The sequence below is a fragment of the Tenrec ecaudatus genome, chromosome 12 (genome assembly GCF_050624435.1).
Source record: "Tenrec ecaudatus isolate mTenEca1 chromosome 12, mTenEca1.hap1, whole genome shotgun sequence".
Classification (NCBI taxonomy): domain Eukaryota; kingdom Metazoa; phylum Chordata; class Mammalia; order Afrosoricida; family Tenrecidae; genus Tenrec; species Tenrec ecaudatus.
Window position 1 is genome coordinate 107,180,841 of NC_134541.1, and position 19,313 is coordinate 107,200,153.

The 19,313-nt window shown below is 53.1% G+C and overlaps 1 protein-coding gene across 1 annotated transcript in view; it reads left to right on the forward strand.

Moving 5' to 3' along the window:
* The window catches only part of CORO7 (coronin 7), a 63,377-nt gene that overhangs the window by 15,418 nt on the left and 28,646 nt on the right, over positions 1-19,313 (forward strand). Inside the window, exons 7-9 of the mRNA XM_075564343.1 lie at positions 10,048-10,098; positions 16,076-16,162; positions 16,562-16,644. Of these exons, the coding sequence (XP_075420458.1) occupies positions 10,048-10,098; positions 16,076-16,162; positions 16,562-16,644 (221 nt within the window). The remainder of the gene's footprint in view (positions 1-10,047; positions 10,099-16,075; positions 16,163-16,561; positions 16,645-19,313) is intronic.

The window sequence follows — 19,313 nt, forward strand, 5'->3', positions numbered from 1 at the left end:
TGAGGGATGTCGTGTCTCATAGTGGGCCTGGCCATATGGTTCTCTCTGTAGATTCACTGCTCTGAGCAGGAATATCATCCTCACTGGTTGGTGGGCCAGGATGTGCTCCACTCTCTCTTCCTCCCCCTTCATTTGCTTCAACATGATCAGACATGCCCCTCTCCCGAAGCTGCAGATTCAGTGCTGTCCTCTGAAATAAATTCTTCTGGGGAGAGGGGCAGGTGTCCATGTAGTTGGGATTGGGGCCAGACCCTCAGACCTCTCCACTGGTTCCCTACCCCATGCCAGCATGTTGCATTCACATCTTGGAGCACTGGGTTAAGTCTGGGCCCTCGTTCCCTATGGAGATATAAACAATACCCTCCCCTTGGGTGGGTTAGTGCCCTGTGCTCCTGCTACCCATTAAAAAAATTTTTTTCCCCTTTTCTCCCTTCCTTTTCACTTGGCTACCATATGTATCCCTGGATTTGGTCTTGCTCCTGCCATACTACCTGGTCTTTACCCCAGGAATGTTTATATACTGTAGCTTTTTCCTTATTCCCCTTTTGCATTTTTTTGTTTAAGCTTACCTCAGCGGACTCATGTTGTACTTGTCCTTTTGTGCTTGGCTTATTTCGCTTAGCATGATTTCCTCTAGTTCTTCCATGCAGCAATGTGCTTCATATGTTCATTACTGCTTTTTGGCGATGCATAGTACTCCACTGTATGTATGTACCACAGTTTTTTCAGTCTACTTGTCAGGTGTTTTATCTTTAGTATATCCCATTTGTCTATCTGTGCCTCCTTTGTGTTTGTGGCCTTCCCTATTTTTGATAGTTTATGTATTCCCTGCACCAAAGTTCTCACGTTGGCTCCAATTCTCTCATTGATGGCTCTACTAGTTTGGTGTTTAACTTCAAGGTCTGTGATCCACCTTGAGTTTATTCTTGTGCATCGAGTGAGGTAAGGATCTTGCTTCATTTTTCTGCAGGTAGATACTCATTTTTTCTAGCAACACTTGTTAAAGAGGACATCTGCTTCCCATTGGATATTTTTTGGGGCCCTTATCAAAGATCAGTTGTCTGTATGCTGATGATTTTATTTCTGGGTTTTCAGTTCATTTCCATTGATCTGAGTATCTGTCATTGTACCAGTACCGTGCAGTTTTGACAACTGTGGCTGCATAGTATGTGCCAAAGTCAGATGAAGCAAGCCCTCCCACTGTGTCCTTGAGGAGTTATCTGCTAATTCTGGCCTTCTTCCCTCTCCATATGAAGTTGGTAATCAGTTTTTCCATTTCTTTGAAGAAAGATGAAGGGTAATTGTATCGGGATTGCATTATATTTATATCTGTTTTATCTTTGTTGCTCTCTGGGTGAGGTTGTTCTATGTGGTGGTCTCTTATTTATGCTTGATGAGTGTTGTTCTTTTACCCATACTGGGTCGGGAAGAATCTTTTGTAGGACTGGGTTTATTCTAATGTATTCTTTGAGTTTTTCCTTGTCTGGGAAGACTTACTTTTCCATCTATCTTGATCGATAATTTGGCTGGGTAGAGTATTCTTGGGTTTGTGTTGTTTTCCTTCAATTTTTGGAATATGTTACTCCACGCTCTCTTCTTCATGGTTTCTGCTGATGGGTCTGAGCATATTCTTATTTGGGAACCTTTATATGTGATTGCTTGTTTTTCCCTAGCTGCTCTCATGATTTTCTCCTTTTCCTCAATGGTGGATAGTTTAACTATTATGTGCCTTGGTGACTTCTTCTTGGGATTCAGTCTTGCTGGTGTTCTTTCAGCCTCCTGAATGGTTGCCTGGTTTTCATTCATTAAGCTGGGGAAGCTTTCCTCCAAGAATTTTCTCACTATTGTTGCAGATGACTTCTTTGTTGTGTCTTCCTCCAGTAAGCCAATAATTCTGATGTTGTTCCGCTTCATAGCATCAGACATAGCTCTTAAGTTTTCTTCAGCTTTTCTGATGATCTTATTAGATTTTTGTTCCCGTTTGTTAAAGTCTGCTTAGCTGTCCTCTAAATCACTGGTGCAGTTCTCTGCTTCCTCCAGTTGATTCTCGAGGTCTGTGCGACTGCTATTGGTTTTTGTTATCTCCTCCTTAAGCTCTTGTATTTCCCTTTGGTATATGGCCTTTATCTCCTCTATCATTTCATCCTTTTCCTGTATTGTTTCCCTCATATCCATTATGACTCCAAGCAGCATTCTGAAAATTTCTTTTTGTTGCAGCTCAATGTCTGCTTCTTATATGCATGTTATTATGTTCGGGACATCTTCTGCCATTGCCTTTTGTTTCTCCTGGTTTTTTTGTTGAGGTTGTTGGAGCTGCTGGCTGTTTGCGTTGCATTGTTTTAGAGGAGCCGGGTCTCATATTCCAGGGAGTCCAAGAGCACTGGCTTTCTCTGGGAGACTTGTAGGAATGCTTCTTTGAACTGTCTACAGCTAATTTCACTATGGAATTGCCTACCACTTTCTCCTCCTGTGGCTTCCCTCTCAGGGGAGTGCCCCAGAAGTCTGGTGCATTGCCTGCTTTGGTGTTGCAGAAGTTAGGCAGAGGTTCCTGCAGCAGCTTGAAATGTTGTTGAGTGTTGGCCGAGCTGCTTTTGGCAGTGTGAGGCACTAAGGTAGGTGGGAGGAAGTTCCCTCAGTCACTTGGGCCCACAGAGGTAAAATAAGGGACCTCCCCCAGCCACACAGGCCGGAATTTCCCAGTAAGAAGTTGGGTGGGAGTACCCCCTGGTGGAGGTCAATCGACCTTTCCTCAGCCTCAGGCTAGCTGCACAGGGTGGAGCTCACCTAACTGGGTGTGGGGCAGGTGTAAATGCCCTAGGCTAAGTGGAGTGGTCTGGAGGTCAGCAGTGGTGTGTCAGAGAACAGGGAAAAGGCAAAGAGGAGAAAAAAAATAAGCCTGCTGAGACTGGGGGGATAGAGAGAAGAGGGAAACAAAAGTCACAATATAGCTGAGTCCCATCCCAGCCTGTGGAGCTGCAAGGGTTTAATCCCTGCCCCGAGGCAGGCAGCAGCAAACTGTGGCTGTGTTGAGATTAAGCCACTGGGCCGGCTCCAAGTAGTTCCAGCTCTGGCCGAAACTGGCGGACGTAAAGTCAACCCTTAGCCTGCCTCCACTGTGGTAAGTCAAAAGCCCCCAGCCCCTCAAAACCTTGTGTGTCTGTGCCTTCTTATCTTTATGATGCCCTTCTGTGGTCCAGCAGTGTTGAATTTCCCTCTAAGTAACTCTCCTGGGCTGATTTCTGCGGAGTCCCTCTGGTATGTGTTACTCCGTCGCCATCTTCCCGGAAGTCCCTTGTGACTCCTTTGTATTTGTATCCTTCCCTGTTTCCGATAGCCTATGTATTCCCTGTGCTGAGGTTCTCAGGTTTGTCCCAATTCCCTCATTAATGGCCCTAATAGTTTGGGGTTTTACCTCAAGGTCTGTGATCCACCTTGAGTTTATTCTTGTGCATGGAATGAGGTAAGGGGCTTGCTTCATTTTTCTGCAGGTAGATACCCATTTTTTCCAGCATCACTTGTTGAAGAGGCCATCCAAAAAGCTCCTTATAGCTGAACCTCCCACCACTCCTAAATTGTTTAGTAAGAACACTCCCAGTTGTATAAATTACAAATAATCCTATACCACATATCTTTGTACTTTCAATTCCTGGTCTTGAGGCTAGATCTTTGTGATAGGTAGGTTTATTGTGCCAACCTGGCCAATAGGAACATGTGGGATAAATAAGGTTGCAGTTTGATTGGAGGGCAAATAGATAAATGGCTCAGCAAGCCCTGCCTGTCTCTCTCTTGCTCTCTGGTGATCAGACCAGTGTGCAGCTGCCTTAGCAAATTCTTTGCCTCAACTTTGGAGCTACACTACCTGTGGGACACCCAACCTGTGGATCATGTTGCTAGAGCTTCAGGTTCCTTCGAGACCTGCTTTGCCACACTGCTGGTGTATACATCATTTTGATCTTGGGACTGTTGGATCTTGTCATCTGACTGATTGTTGGTGACCCGTCCTGCTGTTTGCTGCCTGTGGGCGGACTGCCTGCATTGACCAAGGGAAGACTCAGCTATCTGCTTCCTTGACCTTGGACTGAGCAGTCCTCGTGAGTTGAAGGCCTTCCAGTATATTAACTGTTCCATGGATGTGAGTTGAACTGAGCTCCTCATGCTGCTGTGCGTTCTGGTGGTAGGAAGTGCAGAGACCTTCTGAGTCCCACCTTGGTCATTCTTTGACCTATTGGTGGTTTTCTTCCACCTCTTCAATTTCATTCTCTGCATCTGGAGCCAGGGTTTACCCTGTTTGTAGCTCAGATTGCAGGACTTCGGAAAGGTCTTGCATCTGCTGGAGTCTGAGGTCTCTTTGTTTCTGAAATCAGCCTTTGAGTATGCACCTTCTGTTCCTTGCCCTGGCCCTTACTCTCCTCCTTCAGGAGCTGTTCTCTTCAGAGTCGGGCAGATGCACTGTGGGACTGGTGAAAGGGTCCAGGCTCTTCCGAAGAAGCTGGTCCACGGAGAAAGGAAGAGGAGAGACGGCCATCTCTGAGTAGGGGGCTTCGGCAGATGACATTTGTAAGAATGTGTCATTTTCTTCAGTCCCCAAAATCGTTGTCATTGGTGACGAGTCTCTAGAATAAGAAGCTTTGGGGAGAAGCTACATTCACACTCATGTCGCTGAGGAGAAGGAAAAAAGAGGGGAAAACCCCCTGAAACAAATAAACAACAAAATCAAAGCCCTCCGTCGTGTAGGAAGCCAGGTCCGACTTTTTGAATGGAGAATAGGAAGATCTCCAGATATAACAGCATTTCAGGCTGCAGGGAAGGCAAATGCCTCCAGAACAACAGGAAGCCATCAGCCCTGTCCAACAAAAAAACGATAAAGATTTTGGAGTCTCCTCCCAGCATGTCTTTATCATCGCTTTCACACCATGGTGGGCATTGCAGCCCGTCTCTTCATTCACTTAGCATTGGCGTTCAGAGTCCCCCTTGCCTCTTGTGGTTTCAGTCTTTCTTATTAAGGCTGAGTAGTATCCTGTCATGTGATGAACAGCGGTGTGCTTATCCATTCACTGGGTGAAGGACGTCTTGGCTGCTTTCGCTGTTGGAACACAGCTGCGTTACCAATTGAACTGCACCACCTCAGCCACGTCCTGTACACCCTCCCCTCTGTGTCTGGTTCAGAAAAAGGAAGGCTCTCGATGAGGCAGGCTGAGACGGCGGCTGCAACCGTGGTCTCAACCTAACAGTGGTGAAGAGGGCCCAGCACCGGGCAGTGCTGCATTCAGCTGTCCAGAGATCACCTCGAGTCGGAACTGATGCCGTGGCATCCAACAGCAACGTGTACCTGGATAGAACTCAGTTTAGGAATGAGTTTCCTTTATGTTAACATGCGAGGATTGGTGTACGCTGTGTCTGAAGTCCATCTCTTGAGATAGCAAAGAGATTTAAGAAGCCGGTGAGAGGAACAGAGGTGGGGAAAGGCAGATGCCACGCTATGGGAAGACGGCCCAGGAGCAGAAGCTCGGAGACAAGGACTCTTCTCCAGAACCAACAGAGAAAGCCTCCCCCGGAGCTGGTGCCCCAAAGCAGACTTCTAGCCTGCTAATCTTCGAGAAAATAAATTTCTGTTCATAGCAGCCCTGGAGAGCTAAGATAAGGTGCTGTAAACCTTTGTGTGTGGGTTTCTGAGTGAACATAGGCTTTCAGCTCACCACTGTACTTCCTGTTGCTCCACATCCTCTTCAGCATTCAGTATTGGCTAGTGTTTGGGGATTTTATCCATTTCGCAAACCCAGTGGGGCCGCTCTACTGTCTTCCTGCGGTCAGTATGAGCGGAGAATGCACTGGATGACTTACCCACAGCACCTATAGACGAGTAGGGCACATTGGTGGTTCCATGGTAGAATGCTCACTGTCTGTGCTGTAGACCCAGGTTCGGTTTCTGGCCTGTTTCCCATAGGCAGCCACCGCCCATCTGCCAGTGGACACTTGTTTGTGGTTCTGATACTGAACGGGTTGCAGTGGAGCTTCCAGACTAAGATGGACTAGAAACAATGGCCTTGTGTGTGACTTCTGAAAATCAGCCGATGGAAACCCTCCAACTCGCAGTTGTCTGACCCACAAACTGGTCATGGAGACGGTGTTGAAGCAGGTGACATATCCTTTCCGGTGACATTGACTCACCTGCAGGCAGCTAACGATAAGTATGTAACGGTCTCTGTTATTTGAAGTCACAATTTCCTGAAGACATGATGTGGTGAGCATCCTTTCCTATGCTTGTTTGCCTGTGTTTAAATATAAACAAAAAGACCAATCTCACTGTCATGGAATCAATGCCGACCCACAGTGACCCTACAGGACGGGAGAACTGCCCCTGTGGGTTTCCGAGACTGTCACTCTTTATGGGAGCAGAAAACCTCATCTTTCTGCACTGTTTAAATATAATACCCATTTTTAAACTGGGTTGTTTACTTTCTGATTGTTGAGTTTTAAGCCATCTGTGTGTGTCTAAGGAGGCCTAGTGGTGTGTGTAGTGGTTAAAGCACTAGGCTGCTCCCAGCCATGCGGAGCCCTCACCACTCCTCACGAGAAAGAGGTGGCAGCTGTGGAGAGAGGAGTCAGGAGACCCAGCCCGTAGGGCAGTCCCACTCCGTCCCGCAGGGTGGCTATGAGTCCACATGGACTTGGCAGCTTTGGGTTGTGGTTGTGTATTTTGGAAGTAAGTCCATTATCAGCTATGTTTTCACATATTTTCTCCCAGTCTGGAGCTTTCTTTCCCCTTCTTTTTAACAGTATCTTTCACAGAGCAGAAGTTTTTAATTTTCCCAAAGGCCAATTTATCCCTCTTTTTCTTCTGTTTCATGAGTTGAGCTGTTGATGTTGTCTTAAAAACCCATCACCAGATTCGAGTTCAACCAAATTTTCTCTTAGACATTTTCCAGTTCTGCCTTTTTAGATCCGTGATCTGTGGGGAGTTACTTCTTGTGACAGATGTAGATCGGTGTCTCAATTCCTATGTTTTATTTTTGGGGGTATGTGGATGCCCAATTATTCCCGCATTATGAGGTGACAAGCCTGTCCTTTCTCCATTATATGATCTTTGCTTCTTTGTCAGCAGTTAGTTGCTCTATCAGTATGGGTGTCTCCCTGGGCTCTCACTTCTGCCCCACTGGCCCATCTGTCTGTCTGTCCTTCCAAGAATACCACACCACCCTGCCCTGCTCGCTGTCACGTTGTCATAAGTCTCAATGTCACGTGTCGTGGGGGCATCCTCCTTTTGCTCTTCTTGTTCAGCATCGTGTCTCCATCTGTATCTTTTGCCTTCCTGGACAACGGTCACACAGTCCACAAGCCCACCCTCGGGTTTGACAACTCACTAGAAGGACTCGGGGCACGCAGAACAGCCATTGCATTCATGGGTACGGTTTATGACGGTCGTGAGATCTAGACAAGCTTCCAGTGGAGTTGTGCAAATTGTCCCCGGTTTCCCCCGGCAGCCATGTGTGACAACATGCACAGGGTGCTGCCAGCCAGGGAAACTCACCTGAGCCTTGTGTCCACCTTTTTATTAGGATTCAGTTACATGGACAGTTGAATGCCTGCATGGTTGACTTGAGTCTCTAACCCCCTCCCCACACTCCAAGGTCAATCTCAAGACCATCCCCACCAGGAAGTCATCCTGCTAGTGCAGTGGGTGGCCGGTGTGGATTGGGCCTCCAGGTAGACCAGAGGCTCTGATCAGGTGGGACATTTAAAGGGCATATGGAGTAACCTCTACATCCTGAGGAAAACAGGCCAAACCTCTCTGGTCAAGGTTAATCCTTTAGTCTATATTAGTGGAATGTTTACAAGCTCAGCTGCTAACCACTAGATCAGCGGTTCGTACCCACCCAGCACCCCTTGGGAGGAAAGACTGGATCTGCTCCTTTGAAGACTGCTGCCCTCCATTGTTAGGTGCTCTCAAGTCAGTTCTGACCCGTAGTGACCCTGTGCAGAACCTACCGAAACAGCGCCTGGCCCTATGCCACCCTCTCAGTCTTTGCTGCACTTGGGTCCATCCTCCTAGCCACTGTGTCCATCCATCTCCTTGAGGGTCTTCTTTTCGCTGACCTTCGCTCCCTACCGTTGAGTCAGTTCCACGGGAGAAAGATGTGGCTGTCTACTTCTGTAATGATTGACAAGCTCGGGAACCCAAAGGGGCAACTCTACTCTGTGTTCTAGGGCCTGAGTTGGAGTTGATGGGAGGCAAGCGCTTTGGCTTCGGCCTGGTAGGCCTGTAAAGACAGGCACGCCTCTGATGCATGGCACCTAGAGGGAAGTGGGCAGTGTTTTTACTAGTGGAAGATTGGTGGCAGTCCCGTATCTCGGCACTGTGTCCAACAGCAGTTGCTCGCTCCCTTGGGGGCCATTCTCACTATATGACACACTCTGTCATTGGTGCTGTTGCATGCCAAAGGAGCCCTGGTGGTGCTATAGGGTAAGGTCAGGGGGGCCAACCCCAGCCACACCTTGGGAGAAAGATGAGACTCTGCTCCTGTGAAAGCCCCAGAAAGCCTATGCGGGGTCGCCATGAGTCAGCAGCAACTCTTGTTGACAGAGGGCTTTGGGTTTTAATTTTGCTCAGGTATTTTGTGGCCATTTCGAGCACTCTTAATTGATAACCATCTGATAATTATTCTCTGCACCAGGAAAACAACCACTGCATGCACCTCTCGGCTCTTTATCTGGATCTGAGCCTATCTCATCTCCGAGGTCCACCTGGAGCCCCACTTTGGCCCCGGCACTGCTTCTTACTTTGTTTTTCTTTTTCGATTCTGTTGTATTTTTGGTAAAAAGTGTGCAGACAAAATAGTTTTCCACTCAACGCATAAACGCAAACTCGCAGCCAGTGAGTCAATGTTGACTCATAGGCAACAAGGTCAGCAGTTTAAAACCACCAGCTGTTCCAAGGGAAGCCGAACTTTTTACTCCTGTAAAGATCTGTAGTCTCAGAAACCTGCAGGGGCAGATCTACCCTGTCCTGGAGGTTGTTATGAGTCAGCATCCACTCCACGGCAGTGGGCTTGGATAGGTACACACATCACAGGTCCATGTACACACAACCGCAGTACTCACACATGTGCTTGGGGATGCTCACACACAGCATCATGTAAGTGAAGTCTTATACAAGGTGTTGAAGGTTCCTGGTGGGGGTGTTACACGGTCTGCACTTGACTCCTGAGCAGAAGGCTGGCATTGCAAGCTCCACAGAAGAAAGGCCTGGCGACCCCCTTGATGGAGCCATTCTGCTCTGTAGAGCATGGAGGTGCTGAGAGTTGGAAGGACTCCAAGACTGCAGGCATTGGCTTAGGTGTTGGGTCTTTTTAACCCAAGCCATGGGTGTTTGATTCGAGATCTCTCTTTCCTTCCTGCTCTGTGTGCACCCCTCTCTCCCTCACGCTCAGGGAGTCTGTATCAGTCCACGTGGGCGGGATGCACCAGCAGGAGGGGGTCACACAGGAAGTCCCTGGCATACAGGAATGATCTTGTCACATGAGCCCCTGCTCACCGGGCCCAGCCTTTGTCTCATCTGACATTGAAAAGCATCTCATCTGCAGGGTGGGTGAGGGCCCAGTCCCGCCTTGGATTCATGGAGTCCAAGGTGCAGAGCCCGATCAGGAAACAGCAGCAAGGTCCAGGCATTCTTCCTTGGAGGGCCAAAAACCAGAGGCCTAGTATTACCTTGGGTTAAGCATTGAGCTTTCTAACTGAGACTCAAGAGACTCAAACCCACCAGCATGATGAAGTTGTCAGCTTCTGGGAAGACTTGTGGCCTTGGAAACCCCATGGGGCAGTTCTGCCCTGCAAATCAATGGCTGTAGATTTTCTGGTTTGAGGACAGGAAACAATAGCTCTCACCCCTTGGGATAGGAAAGCCCAGAATAGGGGGGCCCTGCGGTGCAATGGGAGCCTGGTGTGCTGGGGGACCGGCTGGCCCCTGGGGGCACTAACTGCCAGAAGCTTACCTCTCAGTTCGTTCATCCCTCTGTCCCTGACTGCTTCTACCTTTCTGTTATTTTCCAGGACAAGCAACTTCGAGTTTTCGACCCCAGAGCAAAGACCGAGCCCTCCCAGGTGAGCTTGGGTGGGCTGACTGATTGGCAGCACTTGGGCATCTGGCTTCCACTGCTGGGTGCCCTTTCTGGGAAGGGCTGCTGGGTTCAGGAAGGGCTTGCTCCTGACCACAGGGTGGGGCCCAGCCAGATTGTGCTCATAGGTCGAGGAAGAGGCGGCCATCTGAGGCTTTGGGAAGCTAATTTCAGATTTGTCTTCCTGCCTCTCTGGAGACTCGCAAACCCCTCCCTGCCACCCACCTCCAGAGTTGGTGAACCAGCTAATGGGCGAGGGGCCACACTACCTCAGGACTTCTGCCAGCCCCAGATGCCCCCTTCCCCGAGTCCTGCTGGTCCCAAGAACTGGAACCTGTCTGAGGCTGTTCCCCAGGAGGCCTGTGTTATGCCTCTGTCACCTCAGGGTGCCTCTGGCATTCACTGGGACAGACATAGGCCCTGCCCCCAAGGGAGTCCCTTCACAGTACAAATGGTTGATGCTTTCAGTGGCTCACTGGAAGGTTGGTCCGTGGTGGTCACTCTGAGGCACCTTGGAAGAAAAGCCCTGGTGATCTGATTCAGGATTTGGGGGACACTGAAAACCCTTTGGCGTGTGGTTCTACTCTGACTCACATGCGGTCCCGTGATTGGTCGAACTGTGGCAACTGGTGGCTATGGGGGGGCTGGCTACGTGCTCCCCTGAGGAACTGACCTTAGAGCTGAGTCCAAGGCACAGTTGGGCACCCAGGGGACATGCGGCTGGAGCAGATGGGGGAGAAAGACTGGACTCTCATGAAGCGCCTCCTCTCTGGCTCTGTCAAGAAAGGAGTATTTTTTTTGAAAGGTGTATTTTATTAATGTAAATTTATACATGGTAAAGTTTGCCTTTTTAACTTGAGCTACTTTAAGGCAGCAAGTACAATGCACGGCTTTCTGCTCCTTAGCAAGTTCTTTTCAGACGCTTGTTCCTCAAGAAAGCAGTTCAGGGCCTGCTGCTGACTTGGGTGAGGAGAGCCAGGCCCACCACACAGGTGCCCCTTTCCCCACTTCTCAGAACTGTTCCCCACTTAAGCCAGGGACGCGAACAGCCAGCCAAACCCAGCCTGGGAGACTCTTGTAGCCCCCTCCCCCTTGGACCCCCACCCTGTATGTGTAGCCAAAGGAAATCTTAATGGGCCAAGAAGTTTGAGTCACTGCCCCTTCTGGAGGGACAGAGCTCCCAGAGTTCTTGGGTCAGTGGGGTGGGTGAGGGTGAGGGTGCAGGTCCTGGAGGGCTGGCTGCCCCAAACCCCTTGTTCCCTGCTTCCGTAGCCTGCAGGATGGTCTCATCTTGCATCTCAAGACTGAGCGAGAAGGAAGCCAGCCCTGCGGCTTGCCTTGGCTGCCCTCCAAGCCTTTGTGCAGAAATGGGGTCCCGGGTCTAGCCTAAAGGAGAATGGGGCCTGAGCCCCTGCCTCTGCTAGGTCTCTCAGGTCCCCCTGTACACCCCCACCCCCACACACCGCCCCGCATGTTCCCACCCCAACCCGGCATCCCTATGGGTGCCTCCCCAGCCCAGCGCTGTTCCTCCTCCTCCTCCTCCTTCTCCTTCCTCCCGTCCTCCTCCTCCTCCTCCGCCTTCCTCCCGTCCTTCTCCAGAGGGGAGGCGGTGACTGATACCGCAGAGGTGGAGATGACTGGCCTCCATCCAAGGGGCTCTGGCAGGGGGAGCGGGTCTGGTTCCGCGGGAGCCCCCCGCGCAGGGGCTTCTGGGTTGAGAAGACCTGGGAAGCGTGGGGGTGGCTCGGCGCCCCCGCGCCTTGTGCTGGGCCTGGCTCGCTGGGGGCCTGGAACACTGCCCCAAGCACGCCCTGCCCCCACTTCCGCCCAGGGCATCTGGCCCACACCTGGCTTCCATTAGAACCGCTGCTGTTGCCGCTGGCGCCGGAGTCCAGTGTGTGCCGGTGGGGGCCTTAGGGGAGAGGTCTGTGCCTGACACCCTCCTTCTCGGCTTGGGGGGGCCTTTGGCGGCAGGGACTCTGGGTGGGCACTCTCTCCCCTCCCCTCAGGTTGCGGGAGCCCTTCCTGAGTCTCCTGTTGCCCTTCTGGAACTTGGAGAGAGAGTGGAAGGGCTCAGAGGGCCACTGACTCCCTAGGGTCTTGCATCTGGCTACCTAAGCCTGGGGGGAAGGGAGTCTTGAGAAGACCCCTGCTGTTCACCCCCTACTTTCTTTCAACTTCCATCTATGCCCACTCACCATGGCCCAGCCCTAGTCTGACCCCAGCACCCTTGGCCCCCTGCTGCCTATATTGCAGCCAGGCTAGCCAAAGGCCCAGTCTCAGGAGGAAGCCACTCACCTCAGGGGCTGTTCTGGGCAGAAGTATCTGGGTCTGGCTGAGCGGGGAGTGGACAGTAGGGGGTCTTACCATTTTGGGGGAGAAAGTGCTCTGGCCCTGAGGAAGGCACCCAGAGCAGCCACTGACCCCACAGGAAGTGTTGCCATGGAGATGAAGCTGGGGCTTTGGCTGCTGCCCTGGAATGCTGGGTATGTTCCTGTGTCCCAGCCACTCTGTGCTCTCCTCTTCTGCTCTTCCAGCCAGGTGTCAGGGAGGCCTTTGTGGGGTTCCCCCTGCACAGAGTACCCTCTGCTACTGTGTGGTTCCTCTCCTTCCCCCCCATGCAGAACCTGAGACCCTCTCTCTTGGAGACAAAACCCTGCTTCCTCCCACCCACTCCACCACCTCTGCAAAACAACATGCTGTGCCCTGGTTCCAGGGGAAGCCTTGAAAATGAGGCTCTGAGACAGATGCCTGTGGACCCAGGCGAGGAACTCTCCACGTTTGCAACTGGAAACCACTCCAGGGGTCTGTTGATGAGGGGGTGCAGTGCACCCCTGGGGGCTTCCCAGTGGGCCTCTGGGCAAACCCAGTGTTACCTACAGCCATAGCTCCCACCTGCTCTCAACCTCCCCATGCCCACTCTGCCTGGGGTCCCGGAAAGTGGGCGTGAGGATGGGACCAGTATCTGCCCATCCTGTAGCACCCTGTTCTGCACTGTCTACATGCCCGTGGCCAGGTGAGAGAGAGAGAGAGAGAGAGAGAGAGAACTCGAGGGTATGCCCTTGCCCACCTCTCTGGTGGGCTGTGGCGTGTGGCTTTGGGCAGGCCGTCCCTCTCTGTGTGTCCGCCTGGCTCTTCTGTGCCAGCAGAGAACAAGAAGAGCTGGGAGGTTGCTCAGGAGGCTCCAGGGGTTTTTTTTGGTTCATTTTTAAGCCATTTGTTCCTGGGGAGAAATAATGTATCATCAGCCGTTTTCCATTGTAACCATTTGGGGCATGTACAGTTCAGTGACATTCATGACACTGTGTTGTTGGGCCATCCCCACTGTTTCCAGGGTTTTGTTCGTCACTCTGAACAGAAAGTCATTAGCCCTGAAGCAATCTCTCTCCATGTCTCCCTCGCATCTACTCCTGGTAACCACTGATAAACTTTGGTTTCTATGTATTTGCCTAGTCTAAATATTTCAAGTAAGTGGGCTCATGCAATATTTGTCCTTTCCAGATTTTTTTAAAATTGGAAACTTTTATTCATGTAGTTTTGGAACCATGGCATTCATGCTGTTCTTGTCTGCTGTTAAGTAGATTCCAACCCGTGGCGACCCCACGTGACAGCAGAACTGCCCCATTAGGTTTTCTAGCCCGTGACAGTTACAGGAGCAGATGGCCAGGCCTTTCTCCCATGGGAGTGCAGCTTGGCTCCCAGTTGACCTTGCTTCCATTCATAAGCACGCACTCGGCCGTTGTGCCACTAGGCCCCCAGCTGCCTTGCTGGGAGACTTTAGGCAGGCAGCATCCTCTGCCTGGGTCTCTTTGTCTTCTCATATGAGATAAGAAGGTGGGAGACGTGGCCAAGGCAGGTTCTGCCCCGCAGCTGTGCCTTGGCAGGAAAAGTACAGGATTGCAGAGCCTGCCTCTGTCCCCACCAGCCCCTGTGCCCCTCTAGCCTCGGACTCTCACACCTACCAGGCCATCTAGCTTTAAGGCAACTGTTTCATTTCACAGGGGGCTCTTCCTGCCCCCTTCTCTCTATTTCCTTTAGTAATACTGTTACTGTACCGCCTCTCATTAAGCCCCCTGCCACTGTATCAATTCCAGTGACCCTGTAGGGCAGAGAACTGTCTTGTGGGTTTCCATGGCTGTGAATCTTCACAGGAGCAGAAAGCCTCTTCTTTCTCCCTCGTCATTGTTGGTAGTTTCAAACTGCTGACCTTTAAGCTACCAGTTCCAGCTCATATCCCACCAGGGCTCCTTATCTTGTCCATCAAAAAACTAAACTCACTGCCTTTGAGTTGATTCTGACGCATAACGACCCTATGGGACACGGTGAAACTGCCCCTGTGGGTTTCTAAGACTGTAACTCTTTCTAGGAGTAGAAAGCTACCTCTTTCTCCTACCAAGCGGCTGGTGGATTCAAACCGCCAACCTTATAGTGAGCAACCCACTCTGCCACCCACTGTGCCCCAGGGCTCCATACACTGTCATCTTTGAAAATGCACTGTCTAAGCTTCCTGTGTTAACTCTTCCCAACAACCCCCGCTCCTCCTGGAGAGCTGCCCTGCACCCCAGGGAGCCTCATGTGCTTGTCAAGGGAAGTGGGTATGTGTGGCCACGTGGTATAGCCCATCTGCGATGCTGCCGTCTGGAGGGATTATCTACACACCAACCAAGGGTGAGGGGCAAGGGGCTGCATGATGCTTCTCAGCAACTCTGGCCTGTGGGCGGGGCAGAACTGCCCCGTGTCCTGACCCTTGCCCTGGCCCCTGGCCCCTCCCAAGTGGCCCCAACTTCCTGTGCTGGCTGAGCCCGGGTGGGAAGGAAAGGGTGAGAAAAGCCCCTTGAACGACATGGAGCCATTTCCGATGGTCTCCCACGCTGGGGTCGGCCTCTGCGGGGGCCGGGGCGGGGGCCCTAGGCCAGCTCCTCAAAGGCGTCCCCCCCTCCCATTCATTCCCAAGGAGACCGTGGGAAGCTTGGAGGAAGCTGGCCACAGTTTGGGGTGAGCTATTTTTGGTAGCAGGGTCCCTCATCTCAGGCTCCAGGGGCCAGGGTGGCTGGGAGGGGGCTATGTGCATTTCCTCCCAGCCCCCCCCCCTCAGCACCCCAGCAGGGGTCCCAGGAGACCTGGCGGCCTGCCCTCGCCCATAGGCAGAACTCCCCATCCTTTCAGTGAGGGGGCGGGGGTGTGACCATGAAACCTTCCTGCTGGCAGCCCCAGCTCCCTCGGATGTCAGGAGGGGGCACACTTGGCCTTCTTGGGGGACTGCGCCCCAGAGTCTGGCCCAGGCCCCTCTCCAGCGGTGGGTGGTGGCAGCGACATGCACATCCCTAAGTCTAATCTGTGAGACACTGCTGCTGCCCATCTCTCGTGGACTCTGCGGTCAAACAGGATACACCTCATTGATACCAGGCTCAGATGCCCATGTGATGATGTCCCCTCACCTGAGGGTCTCTCCTGGGCCACCTGCAGAGGGAGACTACCTTGAGCCCCAGCCCTGGGGAGTAGGGCCTCGGCGGTGAGCCAGGCAGTGACCCCAGCCCCTGCCATCGAATCTAGACTAGAGTTGCCCCATGTGATCTCCAATGCTATGAATCTACAGAAGCTGCCAGCCATACCTTTCTTCCTCAGGGCACCTGATGGGCTTGAACTGACCACCTCTCCCTTAGCAACTGAGTGCTTAACCACTGTGCCACCAGGACTCCTTGATGGACACTTGGGTGGTGGCCAGGTCTGTCCTCTGTGGCTAGAGGACCCCCCTACCCCTGAGGCAGGGCAGGGGCTCACCCTGGTGGCCATGAGTTCTCACATTGCCCAGCCTCCAGTGCTTCCAAGGGGAAGCCCCACTCACCCTTGCCTTGGGGGTGCCCAGATGGGTGGGCAGCAGAACTCCCAAGTTTGGGGTCCACCCAACAAGCCCATCATTGCCAATGGGGATGCGGTGGGCTCAGAACCATCTCTTCCCACAGAGCACACAGGCCCATGAGAACTGCAGAGCCAGCCAGCTCGCGTGGACAGGCAACCAGGAGCACCTCATATCTACGGGGTCCAGCCAGGTAGGCCCCCCCCCCCGTTGCACACGGTGAGGGCGGGGAGGGTGGCAGGGGTATATGTAGGGCTGGCGGCCAGTCTCAGGCCTGTCCATATACGGCCTGGCCACACAGCCGGGTCTCTGGGGACCAGCGGCTGCTGCAAACGGGTACATTCCATCTGCAGTAGCTCAGCCTGACCCTGGGGGCTGTGGCAGCCCCACAGGGACCAGAGTCCATGGAGGGCCTCGCCCTCAGTCTCGGCACCTAAGGGCTCTTAAAGGGGCAGAAGGTGATCACGCACATTCATCCCCCAGGACTGGCTCCTTGCCTCTGACTCTGGCTTCTAGGCAAGGCAGACCCTCCCCTGTCGCCTAAGTCCCTCCCTCAACCCCTCTCTATACCCCTTTGTGTCCCCTGTTATAGATGCGGGAACGGGAAGTCAAGCTCTGGGACACTCGGCAGCTGTCCAGTGCCCTGGCCACCCTCACCCTGGACACCTCGCCAGGGTAGGAGCCCCTGGGTGTTGAGGCCGGGATGGGAGGGCCCAGAGGATATCTGACACCACTCAGGTGGGCCGACCTACTGGAAGGGTTTTCCAGAGGGGCTCGGTCTGGTGCCCAATGAGCTAGGGTGGGGATGAGGCTCTCGTGGGCAGACAGACCCACCCCTCCTCATCCCATATGGTTGGGGAGCAGGTTTTGAACCTGGGGACCCACACTGAGCCACCGAGGCTGGCACGCAGTACGTGTTGGCATTTGCGGAGGGGAGGAGGGTGCAGCCTGGCAGGCGTGGGGCAGGTGGTGTGGGTGCGCATTTGCCATGGCTGCAGTGTATTGGCTGGGGACCCGACGAGACCATGACTTTGAGGGCAGAGGATGTGAAGCAGGTGGGACAAGAGGGGGCCTATGCCACACTCCCCCGGATCTGTGTGTGTGAGGCACCACCAGTTGGTGGGACCAGGCAAACTCCTCCCATTCTCAGACACTCCCTGAAGCATGTGAATGAGTCGCCTGTGTGGTGGGCTATTAGGGCCTGGGAACCCATCCTCTTCAGCCCCCTCAGCAGCCCATGTTACAGCAGAGGAAACTGAGGCTGGCAGACAGTCAAGACCTGCCAGGCCCTGTTCTGACATCACAAGCCTGCTGGGGCTCAGGCGGGGCAGCATGGGGGGGCCTCTGCCAGGCTGGACTCAGGGTCTGAGGCTGACGGGCTAGGAAAGGGCCCAGGTGGCTCACCAGCCCTGCCTCCCATTTCATAACCTCCTCCCTACCTCCCCAAACTCTAGGAGTAGCGAGGGCAGAGCTTCTGGGGACACTAGTTAAGGGCCTGTCTGCTTAGAGCCCCCAGAGACAAGACAGCAATCAGGGCAAAGGTGGTCTCCCCTGGGAAGCTGGAGAGACCCATTTTACACATGAGTCCACCAGGGCCGAGCAGGGTAGTTCTCCCCCCTGCTGCCCTAGGCCTAGCTGGGGATCTGTACAGAGGCTGCTACTCAGAAGGCCTTGGTCCATGGCTGAGTGCAGTGGGCTCTGCGTGCTCTGAGGCTGTGCCCAGACCTGGTGTGTTCCCCAAACCCCCTCACCCCATCCCAGTGCAGCTAGCTCACAGAAGGCAACATAGCCCGCACCACTTCCTTCCCTGAGGCCCCACCCCACCCCTGCTTGGTCTGCCCTCCCCTGCCGGGACAGCCCATTCCCAGTGTGGCCCCTGTAGGGGTTAATGATGCACAGCCCCCAAGGTGCCACTAGCCAAGGCTGACCCTGTAATTTTGGCAGTTAAGAATAGCCAGCCCTGCAGGACCAGCAAGGCCTGGAATTTCTCAAATTGCTCCCAGATGGGTGGGCAGGCCAACATCCCCACACCCCCAGCCTGGCCCCTGGCAGGGGAGCTGGGACCTTCCAGCCTTCCTCTAAGCTGCTGAGTGCCAAGGGCGTGTGCTCATGTCCCTGCTGACCTGACCAGCGCCACGTCACCCATCCCCCTCCCATTGGGCTGAGCCTCCTGTGGTATGGTATGGGGGCCTCCAGGTCATCTGGATTGAAGCAGCGTATGGACTGAGGAGCTGGCCACTGTCCCTGTCCCTCCACCCCCATCTCGGTTTAGGCAGATCGCCTGTGCATGGATAAGAGCAAGAGTGGGCCAGGGGGTCAAGGAGTATCCGGACGACCCCATGTTCTCCACTCCACTCTCCTAGAGGCCTCTTGCCAACCCCATTCACTCCACAGGAGACTGGCCACAATGGCCCACCCCAGGGCTTTAAGCTCCTATGCCGTGCTCCAGGGCCAGTGCTGGCTGGGGGAGACCAGAGGGCCGATCCGAGAGGCAACGCCTCCGCTTCTAGGCATTCATTCAGAATGTGTTTGTGAACTGTGTGGGTGTGCGCATTTAAGTGTGCAAATGTTAAGAGTGAGCATTGCGGGGTTGTATGTTAGTGAACGGTTGAGGTGTTAGCTGTGTCTGAGTGTTAGTTGGCTGTGTGAGTTTGAGATGGTATGCATGTTAGTGAGCCATGCGTGAGTGCCCATGCTAAAGTGGAGAATGGATAGTGTGTGTGTGCGCATGGAGGAAGCATGAATGTGTTGTGAGAGTGGTTGGTGAGAGTGTGTCCATGTGAGTACATTGGTATGAGGGGTAGTGAGGGAGTTTGAGTGTAGTGCGTGAAAGTGAGCATGGATGTGCAGTGTGTGAGTGAGGGGTGTGAATGAGTGTGACTATGACTGAGTGTTTGACGAGTGTACATGTGTTGTGTCTGAGTGTGAGGGGTGTGAATGAGTGAGCTTGTGAGATTCACAGGTCTGTATGTATAGTGTATGAGAGTGCGAGGGGTACAGTCTGAGTGTGGTGTGTGTGTAGTGTACAAGTGTGAGTTTGTGAGTCTGAGTGAGTGACAGCCCCTAGGAATTGGGGTCACTCTGGTGTAGCTCCCTTTTAGTCCTGATCTGATGGGACACCCCAAATACTTTTTTGGGTGGGCTGGCATGATGTCAAGCCCTCTTTCTTTGCACCTTGCTCCCTGACTCGCCCTGTGCCAGCCCACGAGACCAGGCTGGTCATGCAGTGAAAGCACTGACTGCAGCCGCAAGCCCACAAAGGCCCCTTTGACAGAAGGGCGGTGTGTGTTGCGGGGGGGGGGGGGGGGGAGCTGCGAGTCACTCCCCTAATAGGACCCAGGCCT